The sequence below is a fragment of the Schistocerca piceifrons genome, chromosome 1 (assembly GCF_021461385.2).
Source record: "Schistocerca piceifrons isolate TAMUIC-IGC-003096 chromosome 1, iqSchPice1.1, whole genome shotgun sequence".
Taxonomy (NCBI): domain Eukaryota; kingdom Metazoa; phylum Arthropoda; class Insecta; order Orthoptera; family Acrididae; genus Schistocerca; species Schistocerca piceifrons.
In genome coordinates, this window is record NC_060138.1 from 1,142,758,073 (window position 1) to 1,142,775,608 (window position 17,536).

General features: G+C 42.4%; 1 protein-coding gene across 2 annotated transcripts in view; it reads left to right on the forward strand.

Moving 5' to 3' along the window:
• Positions 1 to 4,098: 4,098 nt before the first annotated feature.
• The window catches only part of LOC124780881 (short-chain dehydrogenase/reductase family 9C member 7-like), a 172,440-nt gene continuing 159,002 nt past the window's right edge, over positions 4,099 to 17,536 (forward strand). For both annotated transcript variants that reach the window (XM_047253812.1, XM_047253813.1), the window contains exon 1: positions 4,099 to 4,244. In XM_047253812.1, coding sequence (XP_047109768.1) covers positions 4,228 to 4,244 — 17 coding nt within the window. In that variant the 5' untranslated portion in view covers positions 4,099 to 4,227. The remainder of the gene's footprint in view (positions 4,245 to 17,536) is intronic.

The window sequence follows — 17,536 nt, forward strand, 5'->3', positions numbered from 1 at the left end:
CAATGAACTTGTGACGTCACACTAGACGGCATGTCCGCCACAATTCGTGAACCCTTGGCTTCAAGTAGACCATCAGGAAACCAATATTTAATTGAAAATGTATCCGCTAAAAGTGTTAAGTTTGTCTTGCGCTATCGAGAACCTGCATGCATTTAAAAATCCGCCTTTTTTAGCATCCTCTCAGCATAACATTGTTTTTCTTCTTTTGGACTTAGACAATTTTAAAACGAGCGTCTATAACTACATGATCCAGTCACCAGCAGTTTTTATGAAATTAATGGATCACGTCTTTGTCACCTTTCTTCCGCCACTGTAAAGGTAGGCAATATTCAATGAATAATGTATCTTGACTAGGAGCAATTGGCATAGGACATTTTAACATTATTACCTGTGTTAATTTTAATATCCACAAAGTTAACACACTGTATATCACTGTATACCATGTAGGTTGCACCTGTTGATGTGGCTTTAGGCCGCAAAACCGGTTGTGTATCAGTAAAACAACTATTTTACTAGCTGTCAGTGGAATTATTCTTAACGTCATGCCTTTCAAGGGCTGAGGATGCCCAGAATATAAGATACTTTGTGATAACTATATGGTAAACTAGATAAAAGTCAGGGAAAGACTTGGAAAGTGTTTCGTCTGGAGTGTGGCCGAGCATGAACAATGAGACGAAAGGATGAAAAAGGCTAGAAGCCTTTGGGATGTTGATGACGAGGAGAAAAGAAGAGAATAACCTGGAAAGAGCGAGCAACAAAAGAGTGTTGCGAAAGGAGAAGATTGCAGCAGCAGGTTTTAAGGCAAGGGAAGAAGAACTGGATGGGACACTCGTTGAGGCGTCAGGACTTGCTAGCAGACACTTGAGAAGGACTAGTTTGTGGGTGGAGACTGAGAGGAAGGAGGAGATACAAGATGACAGACGACACCAAGGGAAGCAGAAATCACGCGAACCTGATGAGGGTGGCAGAAGACAGGAGAGCATGGAGAATTACCACGTGAAAACCTGCCTCTGGGCAGAACACAGATGTTGATTATGGCTATCGGCTGATGTCAGGTTTGTAGTGACGATGTCTGTTTCCATATTGTGTATTGGAACTTCCCATTTGGTAGCGTGAAAAAACTGAGTCAGCATCCTCCAATAACGAGTGAGATTTTGCTCTCAAGACGGTAGATGACACACTCTAAGAAAAAAGCTATGCGTCACGAAGGAGTTGTGCAAACTGGTCACAAATTGATGTTCATACAGGTATCGATGGAAAATGCAAAATTGTAAACTTTGGCGGCCGATGGATGAATGTCTGACTCTGCAGCGCCATTTCACCGTGCAGCTGGCAAGAGTAGTAAACAGGGGACATGGCGATACTAGGGCATAAAGTCTTTGCGAATTTCATTTCGTGTACTCAGTTGGGCAGTAACTATGCCTCGCAGAGAGGAGCATGAACAGTATATGCAGATGTCAACATTTGAGAGAGGAGGCGTAGCTGGGCTCAGAGAAGCCGGCTGTACACGTGACTAGGAGCGATGCCACTATTCGACGATATTTGCAGGAATGAATGGACTGTGGCCAAACGCAGCGTCAAGAAGGTAGCGGTCGGCCTAAAGAGACGACAGGACGCGAGGACCGAGCAATCGTCGGAGAGAAACTCAGAGCCCCAGATTCATTATTATCGATCCGACGTGCATCTTGTGCTTCAGTGACCACAAGGACCATTCATAGGCGGCTCACAGAAAGCGCGACGAGATCACTGCTCACGTTGCACCCAGTATGGTCGACCTTTGTACACCCGAAAGACCCTCTGCAGTGGTGCCGGGCACATTCGGCCTGGAATTCCGTTGACTGGAGTAGAACTGTCTTCAGTGATTAGTCCCGCTTCCAACTGAACCCCGATGACTGGCGAAGACATATCTGGAGACACTCCGGAGAGCAGTGCGATACAGCCATATTATCATTATCGCGCACCATACAGTCCGGCAAACAGGAGTGATGGTCTGGGGTACCATTTCACTTAATAACAGGACCATTTGGTTGTCGTCTGCGGTACCCTCACAGTACAATGGTACGGTACGTGAACGATATTCTACATTCCAGCAAGACAATGCCCGTCCGCATACAGCGTGAATTTCTGCTGTTTGTCTTCGTGCTTGTCAAACTCTACCTTGACCAGCAAGACCACCGGATGTCTCCCCAACTGAGAGACCAGCTCGGGATTTTGGCGGGCGGCCGCTGTGGCCGAGTGGTTCTGGGCGCTTGAGTCCGGAACCGCTCTGTTGCTAAGGTCGAAGGTTCGAATCCTGCCTCGGGATTGGATGTGTGGGTGTCCTTAGGTTAGTTAGGTTTAAGTAGTTCTAAGTCTAGGGGACTGATGACCTCAGACGTTAGCAGCGCGGGATTAGGCGAGCGGTCTAAAGCGCTGCAGTCATGGACTGCGCGGCTGTTCACGGCGGTGCTTCGAGTCCTCCCTCGGGCATGGGTGGGTGTGTTTGTCTTTAGGATAATTTAGGTTAATTAGTGTGTAAGTTTAGGGACTGATGACCTTAGCAGTTAAGTCCCATAAGATTTCACACACATTTGAACATTTGAACCTCAGATGTTAAATCCCATAGTGCTCACAGGCATTTGTACCATTTGAATTTGCATTTTGACAGTGTAACGTGCCAGTTGGACAGAATCTGGTACGATATTCGTTAGGAGGACACCCAACAACTCTGCCAATCGAAGCCAAGTCGAATAACAGTCTGCACAAGGGCCACAGGTGAACCAACCGACTTTCTCAATTCCTGAAGCTTTTTCTCTTGAACAAATCATAAATTTTTTTCTGCAATTACAATCATTTGTTTGTCTGTACACGTACATTACATGTCCCTATTTGCATCCCGTTCGGTTAATTCGTTAGTTGTGCGTCGTTTTTTGCCTTAGACGCATGTTTTGTTATTATTATTATTTATATTTTTTACATTTTGCTGCCAATCCTCTAGTCTGAGTTTTCTAAGTAATAATTCATTGTATGATGGTCGAAGTAAAGAAGACATTAAATGTAGACTGGCAATGGCAAGGAAAGCGTTTCTGAAGAAGAGAAATTTGTTAACATCGAGTATGGATTTAAGTGTCAGGAAGTCGTTTCTGAAAGTATTCGTATGGAGTGTAGGCATGTATGGAAGTGAAACATGGACGATAAATAGTTTGGACAGGAAGAGAATAGAAGCTTTCGAAATGTGGTGCTACAGAAGAATGCTGAAGATTAGATGGGTAGATCACATAACTAATGAGGAGGTATTGAATAGAATTGGGGAGAAGAGGAGTTTGTGGCACAACTTGACGTGAAGAAGGGACCGGTTGGTAGGACGTGTTCTGCGGCATCAAGGGATCAGAAATTTAGCATTGTAGGGCAGCGTGGAGGGTAAAAATCGTAGAGGGAGACCAAGAGATGAATACACTAAGCAGATTCAGAAGGATGTAGGTTGCAGTAGGTACTGGGAGATGAAGAAACTTGCACAGGATAGGGTAGCATGGAGAGCTGCATCAAACCAGTCTCAGGACTGAAGACCACAACAACAACAACATGGAATGCACTGACTAACAGGTAATTTTTTAATCGCCTTTTTAAATAAGGTCGTTTTAGTAATCTGTTTAATCTCCTCGGGCAGTTTATTGTACAGTTTCACTCCTTGGTAGAAGGAGACAAATTCAAATGGCTCTGAGCACTATGGGACTTAACATCTGAGGTCATCAGTCCCTTAGAACTAAGAACTTCTTAAACCTAACTAACCTAAGGACATCACACACATCCATGCCCGAGGCAGCATTCGAACCTGCGACCGTAGCGGTCACGCGGTTCCAGACTGAAGCGCCTAGAACCGCTCGGCCACTCCGGCCGGCTAGAAGGAGACACTGAGCCAATCTTTGACCGCTGTCCGCTTCCCCGGAAACGAACCCTGGATACGCGGCTGCTCAGCCGGAAAGTAGGCGCGAGGTTTGCTGCGCGACAAGTGGCGCTTCAGGTTGCTCGGGTGACCTTGGAGCCGCGACGCAGCAGCGCGTCTGGCGGCCGACCGCGGCAGCGCGGCCCCTGGCTGGCGGATTGCGGGCCGCGGGACTGGTCTGACGGGAAGCCTGGGCGCTCGCGGGCAGCTGGCTGGCTGCGGAGTGAACGAACGCAGCAGCACCTCCCACCGCAGTTCCGCGTTCGCCACAGCGCACGGCAGGCGGCTGCACCGGCACCAGCACCATGATCGGCTACTTGAGGTACGACCCACACCCACACTAACGCCACCTGCGGGTTACTAACGACGTGGTGACTGAAACTGGAAACGTGGTGACTACCTCTCGCGTCTTACTAATTTTTCAAGTAGTTCCTTAGTTCACACTCGGAATTTAAATTCTAACAAAGATGGAGTGCATCAAATCAAATCCAGTCAATGTTTACGTTCTTCGTTTATATTACCATCGTGCGTTTCAGACATTGTAGTTCAACTTCAGGATATATACTGATAAGCCTATTTTACGCAAGCGACTTTCTGCTCCAAACGGATTACTTGTTGTGATACATATCCAGAGTATCAATCTGTCGTATCTGGAATCCCATTTTGCGACACTTTAATGATTGCATTAGACTAAAACTGTGATACATCCACATCACATGAATGTGTCACTCTAAATACAGCACAACTACTACGCTGTCCATCTGATACTGATGATAGTTTGAGATTCAGTACTGTTTCGGTTTGCACCTTATATAATTTTGAAACCCGCATATATATATATATATATATATATATATATATATATATATATATATATATGGTGGTCTATTGATCGTGACCGGGCCAAATATCGAAACTAGCTTGAAGGGGGAAACCAGATGGCGCTATGATTGGCACGCTAGATGGCGCTGCCATAGGTCAAACGGATATCAACTGCATTTTTTTTTTAAATAGGAACCCCCATTTTTATTACATATTCGTGTAGTACGTAAAGAAATATGAATGTTTTAGTTGGACCACTTCTTTCGCTTTGTGATAGATGGTGCTGCAATAGTCGCAAACATATGACTCATTGCATTTGGCTCACAATTTTAGACGAACAGTTGGTACCAGGTAGGCTTTTTAAATTAAAATGCAGAACGTAGGTACGTTCGAACATTTTTATTTCGGTTGTTCCAATGTATCTTTGTGAACTTATCATTTCTGAGAACGCATGCTGTTACAGCAGGATTACCTGTAAATACCACATTAATGCAATAAATGCTCAAGATGCCGTCCGTCAGCCTCAATGCATTTGGCAACACGTGTAACGACATTCCTCTCAACAGCAAGTAGTTCGCCTTCCGTAATGTTCGCACATGCATTGACAATACGCTGACCCATGTTGTCAGGCGTTGTCGGTGGATCATGATAGCAAATATACTTCAACTTTCCCCACAGAAAGAAATCCAGGGACGTCAGATCCGGTGAAAGTGCGGTCCATGGCATGGGGCTTCGACGACCAATCCACATGTCATAAAATATGCTATTCAATACCGCTATAACCGCACGCGAGCCATGTGCCGGACATCCATCATGTTGGAATTACATCGCCATTCTGTCATGCAATGAAACATCTTGCAGTAACATCGGTAGAACATTACGTAGGAAATCAGCATACATTGCACCATTTAGATTGCCATCGATAAAATGAGGGGCCAATTATCCTTGCTCCCATAATGCCGCACCGTACATTAACCCGCCAAGGCCGCAGATGTTCCACTTGTCGCAACCATCGTGGATTTTCCGTTGCCCAATAGTGCATATTATGCCGGTTTACATTACCGCTGTAGGTGAATGACGCTTCGTGGCTAAGTAGAATGCGTGCAAAAGATCTGTCATCGTCCCGTAATTTCTCTTGTTCCCAGTGGCAGAACTGTACACGACGTTCAAAGTCGTCGCCATGCAATTCCTGGTGCATAGAAATATGGTACCGGTGCAATCGATGTTGATGTAGCATTCTCAACACCGACGATTTTGAGATTCCCGATTCTCGCGAATTCGTCTGCTACTGATGAACGGATTAGCCGAGACAGCAGCTAAAACACCTACTTGGGCATCATCATTTGTTGAAGGTCGTAGTTGACGTTTCACATGTGGCTGAACACTTGCTGTTCCCTTAAATAACGTAACTATCCGGCGAACGGTCCGGACACTTGGATGATGTCGTCCAGGATACCGAGCAGCATACATAGCACACGCCCGTTGGGCATTTTGATCACAATAGCCATACATCAACATGATATCGACCTTTTCCTCAATTGGTAAACGGCCCATTTTGACAAGGGTAATGTATCACGAAGCAAATACCGTCCGCACTGGCGGAATGTTACGTGATACCACGTACTTATACGTTTGTGACTATTACAGCGCCATCTATCACGAAGCGAAAAAGGTGGTCCAACTAAAATATTTATATTTCTTTACGTACTACACTAATATGTAATGAAAATGGGGGTTCCTATTTTAAAAAACGCAATTGATATCCGTTTGACCTATGGCAGCGCCATCAAGCGGGCCAACCATAGCGCCATCTGGTTTCCCCCTTCAAGCTAGACGAGTTTCGTTCTTTGTAGTTTTTTCGGTTGATGCTTATTTCGTGAGATATTTGGCGTGGTCACTATCAATGGACCACCCTGTATATATATATATATATGTGTGTGTGTGTGTGTGTGTGTGCGTGTTTCAAAATTTCAAAATCACACCGACTCACTTTGAGGTGATTAGAAGATATCTTGAGGATCAAAATGTACTTGTCGAATAGATGAGATATGTTTCAGAGATGGAAAGATGAACAAGTACTCTTAGCTTCTCAAGTAGGCATTTTAGAGCCCTGTTAACTGGATTTTTTTTCCTTGTTCTAATACAGTCTGGAAGTTGCGTGTCCCATTTTGTTAGCAACAACGGTACCGGTACATGTCAGATGTATCAGAGCCATTTCCGCTTATAACTTCCGACTCGCCCTTCTCTAGACCAGGCCCCTTACATATATCCTTCTCCATCATCTCTGAAAGTTTCTAACATCATCACGGAATCACCCTCTATGTACACACAGAAACAGGCACCGGCGCCAGTAACTTCGATGCTCTGTAGCGTCGTTGGATGACGTTTCCAGATACTAGTTCCTATCCACATTTTGTTCCTCAAGACATCTTATATATCCCCTTGAGGTTTGGCGACGGAATTTTGAAACATCGTGTATATTTATTCATTTTTTGGACTTTCCATTCCCAACTACAAAGAGTAGAGCAGCCTGTTTGAGATCCGGGCCGCGAAAGAACCACAGACAGAGAAATGTCCTGTCCCTGCAGGCTGGGAATGAGACACAACGAATTCTAGCTCGAATTATATGACAAAGCAGTTTTTAAATTTTCTTTAACCTGAGTATTTTCATTTAACTATATTAGTACTAATTCATCATTATCTGACCAGTGTCTTGACATAAGGTTTTCGGTTCTGTACTTACGTGGTCATTGATTGTGGAATGAAATTTACCCCAATGCAACCACCGTTAAGTCAGTGCGGAAGTCAGATAGGATCTCTTCTCGTTGCATTCACGTATGAAGCGCAGGAAGAGTGACTATTTAAAAGCCCCCTTGCTTGCTCCAATTAATCTAATCCTGTTTTCTCAGTCGCTACGGGAGAGACACGTAGGGTGCTGTAGCACCCTACAGGCCTAAATTACTCAGGTAATACTGGTTCTTGAAAATTTGTAAACAGACATCCGTGGGGTTTAGCGTCTGCTATTTCAGGTTCTTCTGCATTTCCGTGATGCTATCTCGCGACTAGAACAACCATGTGAACAATCATGTGACCTTCGTATACGTTCAGTATCTCGTTTTAGTCTTATTCGGTACAGGTTCCACACGTCTGTGAAATATTCTAGGAAAGGACGTACAATGTATTTTATGCACATTCCTTTAAAGATTGATATATTTTCCCCAGCATTCTGTCACTGGTCCGAAATCTTCAATCTGCTGATGTGAACATATCATTTTACATTCCCATCAACTGTAACATCCAAGTATTTGTGTGAGTTGACTGATTCCCGTTATGACTCATAGATTTTGTAGTTATGGAACATAATTTTTCTGCACTTACATTTCTGAACTTTTAAAGCAAATCAGTGGCGTGGCTAGGTAGTTTAGCATCCGACGCGGGATTTTAAACTGTCACCCCACCCCCTCATCCAACCCCATCCCCATCAACGAGGCAAAAATATGAAATTATTTTTTTAGAAGCAGTTTTTAGATACTAGTGGTTAAGTAAGCAGCGTATACTGTTAACAATTTTGAAAATAATTTTTATAAATGGAAACGAATAAGTAAAATGCCTTTTTATAATTGACACAATGTAATTGACTATTAATGAAGCACTACAAACAATCAAAGACTTTCTTACTGATAAGTGACTTTAACAGGTAGCTTAGAATCTTTCTTTTTAAGCAGCAAATTTTTAAACTGCGTCATCAAAATGGGCGCCTTTAGCGAAGATATTTTCGATTGCCAATACTGTCATACTAGAGAGTCGTGTTTGATTCAAAGTGGATCTAAGATAATTTTTTAATTTCGAAAAACTCTCTCACATAACGCTACCGAAACACACACACACACACACATATCTTTAGGCCAAAATGAGATTTTCAACAGATCCGGAAAGTTCATATTCGACCTCGAACACCAACAATCTTAAAAAGTCCAAACAAGAGACACTTCTTTTGGAATTTTGGTAGCTTGCAGAAATCTTTGGAATTTCTGCAAGGATCTATCTTCAAATTTCTCGTCATAATTGTCAACTAAACTTTTTACCGTCTTCGGAAGTTCCGTTTCTAGAATTTAATCAGATTGCTTGGCGCTAAAATAACAAAATGATTGACACACATTTCATGGTATTTCCTGTAGAGACCTGTCCATGCACTCTGACCTTCTCAGTTCCTGATGTAAAATCAACGTCTTGTCTGCAGCCTTTCTCCAGGTACCATTTCCTTCTTCTTGTAGTTCTACTTATTTCCACAGGAACGCCAATCTTGTGTCCTTCGCAAATGTAAGTGCTTCGTCAAGATGATAATTTCTCTTGTCTTTCAAGATGAGCTTTAGATCTCTCACCATAATAACACATATTCCGGAGCTGACACCAAGAATTTTCAAATAATTAAGAGCATCGCAGACTACTTCTAAGGCAGTACTCCATAAACACCGAAAAACACGAAAACGAGAAACCACACACTGTAGGCAGCAGAGTTTGAGCAGCTTCTTGGTGTCTATAGTTTCCAACGAATCAGACAATTCCTCAATAACATTCATACTCTTTCTAAAGCACCTAAACACAGGCTTAACAACTTCGTAGTGAGCACTACACCTTGTATCCGAAAGTCTCCTAAACGTAACGCCAACAGTTTCGAGGAAAATCATAGGTAGAAGCTGAGTAAAGCGTACAACATTTCTAAGGTCCCAAAAAAGTTATACGTAATTAAGTCGTTGTACAAGCCTGTACTCTACACAGATTGAGAGAGTGGTTCGCATAGAGTGCAAATAATTGCTTAGGTTTAAGTTCAAAAATTCTTGCTTGAATTCCTGAATGCACTCCAGCCTTGTAGAACTACAGTCGTACCACCATACTCGTCACATTGTTATATGCATACCATAAGGTTTTAAAAAAATTTTTGCAACTTCTGCCAGAGAATCTATCAAGTTTTTTCGCACCCACGGAGCTGCAAAACTGTGCGGACCACACCTCCCTAGCTACGCCACTGAAGCAAGTTTCACTGTTGGACTTTTTTTAAAAGCTGATCAAAATCTCACTACATATATGGGCTGCCTTTTTTCTTATAGTACTTCATTAACGACACTGCAACATCTACACAAGTCTCCGGTTACTATTAATACTGTCTGGCAGGTCATTAATACACGGCCCGCATCTCGTGGTCGTGCGGTAGCGTTCTCGCTTCCCACGCCCGGGTTCCCGGGTTCGATTCCCGGCGGGGTCAGGGATTTTCTCTGCCTCGTGATAGCTGGGTGTTGTGTGCTGTCCTTAGGTTAGTTAGGTTTAAGTAGTTCTAAGTTCTAGGGGACTGATGACCATAGCTGTTAAGTCCCATAGTGCTGAGAGCCATTAATACACAACATGAATAGCAAAGGTCCGACCATACTTGGTTGGGGCACGCCTGAAGTTACTTCGACTTCTGTCGATCACTTTCCATCTAACATAACATGCTGCCTCCTGTCTGCCTAGCAGCCCTCAGTCCATTCACAAATTTTGATTGATAACCCGCCTTATGGAACTTAAATTAATAATCCTTAGGTGCTTCTGAGTTAAATACTTTTCGGAAAGGGAGAAATACTGCCGTTACCGACTTTATTGACACACAGCTTTCAGGATGTCTTGCGACAATAGCGCGAATTGGGTTCTCGCATGGCCGATGTTTTCGTGATTTGTGCTGCTTGGCAAGGTTCAAAATGGTTCAAATGGCTCTGAGCACTATGGGACTTAACTGCTAAGGTCATCAGTCCCCTAGAACTTAGAACTACTTAAACCTAACTAACCTAAGGACATCACACACAGCCATGCCCGAGGCAGGATTCGAACCTGCGACCGTAGCGGTCTCGCGGTTCCAGACTGTAGCGCCTTTAACCGCTTGGCGCTTGGCAAGGATGAGGTTATTCTGTTCAAGATACCATATGATATTTGAGTTCAGAATATATTTTAAGATTCTTCGAAGAATGGATATCAATTATATTAGTCATTACCTTTCTGGGTCACTTCTGCTACCTTTCTCGTAGATGGGTATGACCTGTACTTTCTTCCAATCACTGTATACTGTTCTTCTACATCCACATGACTACTCTGAAGTTTAAACTTAAGTGCCTGGAAGATGGTTCTTCAAATCAGCTTCAGACTATTTCTGTACCGCCTAAAACAGCGCTTGGGAAAAATGAAGACTTAAATTTTCCTGTGTAAGCTGTGATTTCACTTATTTTACTATTGTGATCATTTCTCCCTATGTAGTTTGGCGACATTAAAATGTTTTCACATTCAGAGGAGGAAACTGCTCACTGAAATTTCGTTTAAGGATCTCGACACAACAAAAACGCCTTTGTTTTAACGACTGCCATTCCAACTCGCTTATCATACACTACGTGATCAAAAGTATCCGGACACCCCCAAAAAAACACACGTTTTTCATATAGGTGCATTGTGCTGCCACCTACTGCCAGGTACTCCATATCAGCGACCTCAGTAGTCATTAAACATCGTTAGAGAGCAGAATGGAGCGCTCCGAGGAACTCGTGGACTTCGAACGTGCCCAGGTGGTTGGGTGTCACTTGTGTCATACGTCTGCACGCGAGATTTCCACACTCCTAAACATCCCTAGGTCCACTGTTTCCGATGTGATTGTCAAGTGGAAATGTGAAGGGACACGTATAGGCCGACCTCGTTGTTGACTGACAGAGACCGCCGACAGTTGAAGAGGGTCGTAATGTGTAATAGGCAGGCATATATCCAGACAATCACACAGGAATTCCAAACCGCATCAGGATCCACTGCAAGTACTATGACAGTCAGGCGGGAGGTGAGAAAACTTGGATTTCATGGTCGAGCAGCTGCTCATAAGCCACACATCAAGCCGGTAAATGTCAAACGACGCCTCGCTTGGTGTAAGGAGCGTAAACATTGAACAACTGAACAGTGGAAAAACTTTGTGTGGAGTGATGAATCACGGTACACGATGTGGCGATCCGATGGCAGGGTGTGGGTATGAAATCATCTTCCAGCGAGTGTAGTGCCAACAGTAAAATCCGGAGGCGGTGGTGTTATGGTGTGGTCGTGTTTTTCATGGAGGGGGCTCGCACCCCTTGCTGTTTTGCGCGGCACTATCACAGCACAGGCCTGCTACATTGATGTTTTAAGCACCTTCTTACTTCCCACTGTTGAAGAGCAATTCTGGGATGGCGATTGCATCTTTCAACACGACCGAGCATATGTTCACAGTGCACGGCCTATGGCGGAATAGTTACACGACAATAACATCGCTGTAATGGACAGAGTCCTGACCTGAATCCTATAGAACACCTTTGGGATGTTTTGGAACGCCGACTTCGTGCCAGGCCTCACCGACCGACATCGATACCTCCCCCAGTGCGGCATTCCGTGAAGAATGGGCTGCCATTCCCCAAGAAACAATCCCGCAAGTGATTGAACGTGCGCCTGTGAGAGTGGAAGCTGTCAACACCAATCGAATTCCAGCATTAGCGATGGAGGGCGCCACGAACTTGTAAGTCATTTTTGGTCAGGTGTCCAGCTACTTTGGGGACATATATTCCCCTATTTCGCGATGGTACGAAATGTGATGTCCTTCTTTGAACTGCTTCAGTAAGGATCTCGTACACAGCAGCAGTACTCTAGCAGAGGACGAACAAGTGTAATGTAGGCAGTCTCATTAGTAAACCTGTTCCATCTAAGTGTTCGATAAATAAAACGTAGTCTTTGGTTTGCCTTCCCCACAACATTATCTATGTGACCGTTCCAACTTAATTTGTTGTAATTCTGATTCCTAGGTATCTAGTCGACCTGAGAGCCTTTAGATTTGTGTGATGCATCATATAATCGAAATTTAATGGATTTCTTTTTGTACTCATGTGGATGACCTCACACTATTCCTTATTAAGAGACAATAGCGACTTTTTACATTATTCACGTATCATGTGTAAGTCATTTTCAATTGGTTTGGATCTTTGGTCTTTTCTAGACGGTACGTGACAGCATAATCTACAAACAATTTAAAAGGGTTGCTCACATTATCTTCTAAATCCCTTATGTAGATTACGAACAGCAGAGGGACTATAACGCTTCCTTGGGGAACGCCGGATATTACTTCTGTTTTACTCGATGCCTTTCCGTCAGTTACTACGAACTGTGATCTCTCTGACAGGAAATCACGAATCCAGTCATATAACTGAGACGATATTCCATAAGCACACAATTTTATTATAAGTCTGTTGTGAGGAACGGTGTCAAAAGCCTTCTGGGAATCTAGAAATATGGAATCAATTTGAGGTCCCCTGTCGATAGCACACATCACTTCGTGCGAATAAAGAGGTAGCTGTGTTTCACGAAAACAATATTTCCTGAATCCGAGCTGACTGTGTGTCAACAGGCCGTTACCTTCGAGGTAATTAATGATGTTCGAACACAGTACATGAGTATATGTTCCACAATTCTGATGCAAATCAACGTTAGTGGTATGGGTCTGTAATTCATCGGATTACTCCTATTTCCTTTCTTGGGTATTGTGTGACTTGTGCAACTTTCCAGTCTTTTGGTACGGATCTTTCGTCGAGCGAGCGGTTGTATATCACTGCTAAGTATGGGGCTACTGCATCAGCATTCTCTGCAAGGAATCTTATTGGAATGCTATCTGGCCTGAAAGACGTGCCTCTCTTAAAGGCTTTAAGCTGCTTCGCTACACCGAGGATATCTACTTCTAAACTACTCACGTTGGCAGTTGTTCTGGATTCGAATTTTGGAATATTTACTTCGGTTCGTTGGTGAAGGAATTTCTGAAAACCGACTTCAATGGCTTTTCTTTAGGGGCGCTCTCATCGGTAATATTAGCATTGGTATCATGCACTGAAGGTATTGATTGTGCCTTGCCGCTGTTGTACTTTACACACGACCAGGATCTCTTTGGATTTTTTGTCACATTTGGAGAAAGGGTTCCATCGTGGAAGCTATTAAAAGCATCTCGCACTGAAGTCCACACTAAATCCTGGAGGTTATGCGTTCTTCTGAATACAGTATGCTTTTCTCGTTGCTTCTGCAACAGTGTTCTTATGTGTTTTGCGTACTGTGTAGGATCAGCTCCATCTTTTATTAATTTATTTGGTATAAATCGCTCGACTGCGTCAGATACTGTATCGCTGAACTTAAGTCATGTCTCGTCTACAATTACATGATTGAGAAGGAGAGGAGACTGTCTCCTAGGGAATTTTTATGTGCTTTTTAAAATAGGTATATTTTGCGTTTACTTTTGGTGGATTTGGATGTTGTGGTGGGTACTCTCGCTACAAGCGTTTCGCGGTAAATTGTGGTTAGTAATTTTTGATAACATTTCTCGTGGACAATAGCGGTTTTTTTTAGTACTTTAAATGAACACAAGTAGTCTCGACGGTGAGAAACCTTAATTTTTGCGGTTATCGGTTTCGGTCAGTACTGACCATCTTCAGACCCCATACCATGTTGGCAGGCGGTGACGGTGAACGGACAGTTGACGATCGTGGAGTTCGCAACGCCTGCTCCGTTCACCGCCACCGCCTGTCAACATGGTATGGGGTCTGAAGATGGTCAGTAAGTGACCGAAACTTGTAACCACAAAAATAGAGGTGGTTTGCGGTCGAAACTTCTTCAGTTTAAATCATGGTTAATACAGGGATCCATGGCACACAGCGGGAGGCGGGGGCTAACTGTTGCATCATTACCGTAGACCGTGAACAGTAGCAGAGCGTTCCAGTTAGACTGTCGTAACGCTCCATAATTCTGCCCAGGGCAGACTTACGATGTCAGAGCGACACAAGGCCGCATGGGATACCAAACTGACAGGGGCAACAAAGGAGTCCAAATGCAAAATTTTTGCCCATGGTGTATCATAATAGGTAGATAAAATGAACATGGGACAATGTATACGATTACAGAAGCGAGATGAATGGGAATGTGGACTTCAGCACCAAACGTTAGCTGTAGATAGTATAAATGTATCTGATATGTAAATTTGATAACTGGGTCCACAGCCTTCGTGAAACTTTGAAATGAAATCGTTCCGCTTTTCGCTGATGAAACTATATTTATTGCCACTTCAATTTTGACATGTGATCATTTTTAATCATACTAAAAACAATCACTTGTCAAATATAACACACGTAATTATGAAACTGCCAAACGCTGGAAGCGAAAATTTTAAATCTATTTACATGAGATGTTGTAATACACTCAATAATAAAATGCTGTGACATGCAGTAGCATGAGGTATTGTGAATTTATCTGCTGTTCCGTATGGGGTTGGTGAAATAATGATGTAAACACTGAAGTTTAAATTACATGTAGTAGGCATGGTAGCTGGGTCATAAAGGCGCAAAGATGTAGACATACAAAGAGTATGAGCTATGGAGTCCAAAGATACATATGGAGTCGATATCATGCTGTTTGTGAAATCTGTGTGTAGAAAAGAGAAAATTGACGGAAATATGTGTGCAATAAGAACAGAATTTACAAATGAGACTGTTAATACAGAATAAAAGTAGGTAAAAAAGATAAAGGGAGTATCAGGTCAAATGTCCAAAAATATAAATACAGAAGAATAAAACTTAGCGGTGCATATACGTAATATGAGCGCAAGAAATACATAAATATAGGAGAGGTGTGAATTAGTAATAAGCGTAGCGTGGTCTAGAATATTTACCAGGCTTGACACTAGATTATAATATGTGTCTGAAGCAGACCAGGAATTTCGTATTTTTAAGGTCAGTCTGTTCATTCCAAAACGTATTCTGGCTGGTCTCGAAATGCCCTATAAATTTCGATCTCTTGTAGATAGTCAAGTTCCCTTCCTTTTCCTACTATATGAAGAATGTCTAAAGAGCTTTCAACGTTATCTAATTTCTGTTTAGTCGCCCGAATACGGTTCGCACAGGATGATACAAAGGACGATTTACAATTATCACTGATGTGAATGTGTTCTCTAAAACGAATGTTAAAACTTCTACCAGTTTGTCCTATATAAGGAGTTATCGCATCCTCCGAATGCGATTTTATGAATTCCTGTTTCTGTGTAACGTTCATTGTGTTGGATACTGTGACACGTTAGGTCTTAACGTGTTGTCAGTGTGGAAGGCTATTCCTACTTTGGTGTTACGAACTTTTGGGATTCAATCTCCATCTAATTGCGCTCAAATTTCACCCAAGGTCTACCTTAACAAAAAATACAATACTGCTACAGCACATCACATGTTATGATTTACTGTACACACGTACTTGCCAAAGGTGATTGTCGACTTGTCTGCTTCACATTTGAAGACAAAACTGCGTTTCATCTCTGCACTGAGTTACGAAGTCCATCAAATTGAAACAGCAACGCGTCATCTCGTAAACCTTTACAAGACTGTGCGATTAAAATTAACTGCTGCAGGTTCTTAAGCTGTTCCAGCGGTAGTGCATATAATGAACAACTGTACGAATTATACGTGACTTTATCAACAGAACATTTTTCTTTCGTATCACAAACAAATCTGTAATCTTGTTCACCTTAAGCTCCACAGATGAATTAGAACCACAACAATTTATAAACGTACAATTATTACGTCGCGGCTGCTTTTTTCAGTGAATATCATCAGGTGCCACAGCTAAAAGTGTTCTATGAAGATTAGTTACACACCTTGTTGGCAGTGTCATCTGATGTTCATTGAACGAAACCGGCCGTGACGTAATAAATGTCCATTGACACAGTTGCGATGGTTCTAACTCATGTTGACACAAATTTGCGTTTTCCTTTTCATGTGTATTCATAAAGTTTAATAATATTAGTCAATTTTCAACCACTTCCAAGGCAAACTTTCTAAAACATCACTACTTACTGGTGAGTTTTCTTCTCTTGTAACGTACAACTTACCCAGTGAAATACTCTCTTTTCACTACTGACCTGTTACCGTCTATAACAATGGTGTAGCCAAAACTGTAGTTAGGTTTCGATTGCTTAGTAATAGCGACCTGTGTTACACTTAGTAACCATGGTTTTGGGTCAAAATTTTATATATAGGCACCGATTAGTTAGTAAGCATTATCTAAGGATGACTGTTAGTCAGCCGAAACCAGAAATTGGCAAGCTATAATTTTATTTTTTGTTGCGATCAAGACATTTAAAATTTTTTAAAAACCATATAGATCGCCGTATTTCCTTCACTAGACGATTCCAGGTTTTACGAATAGTGCCTTACGTTTAACACGTCAGAATAAAATGGGATGATATTTTCCTTAACCTTCTGTCAAACTCTTCCAATGTGAAGCGAAATACTTTGTAAATTATAGAACTAAAAGTTTCCATTATTATTCAAAACAAACAGAAATTTTATAATTTCATTTCTTCCATCCAGTTTAACAGACAGCACGTTATTATTGTACCTAGAACATTACAGTAGGTTAGCTCCTTCTGCTTTCACAAAGAACTCAGAAATTACCTTAAATCGAAATGAATTGTTTCTCCTTTTAATATTTAGCACTGGAATAAGAAAGAAATTATTTCTGTTACAAAGGAATGTCTATGTAGTACTTATTTTAAAAGAGTACTTATTTTAGATTTAGATTTATTTTGAATGATCTTCCCAAGAGCCCAAGGAAAGGCTGCCTGAGGGAATGTTAACTTCAGTTTTATTTCTTACATTCCGTGTCCTACTCTCTTTAATTTTTTTACGCCTTTACCGGTGGTACAGCTGTTCCTTCCTTCTTTGCCATACCAGCCTTCCCTTGTAT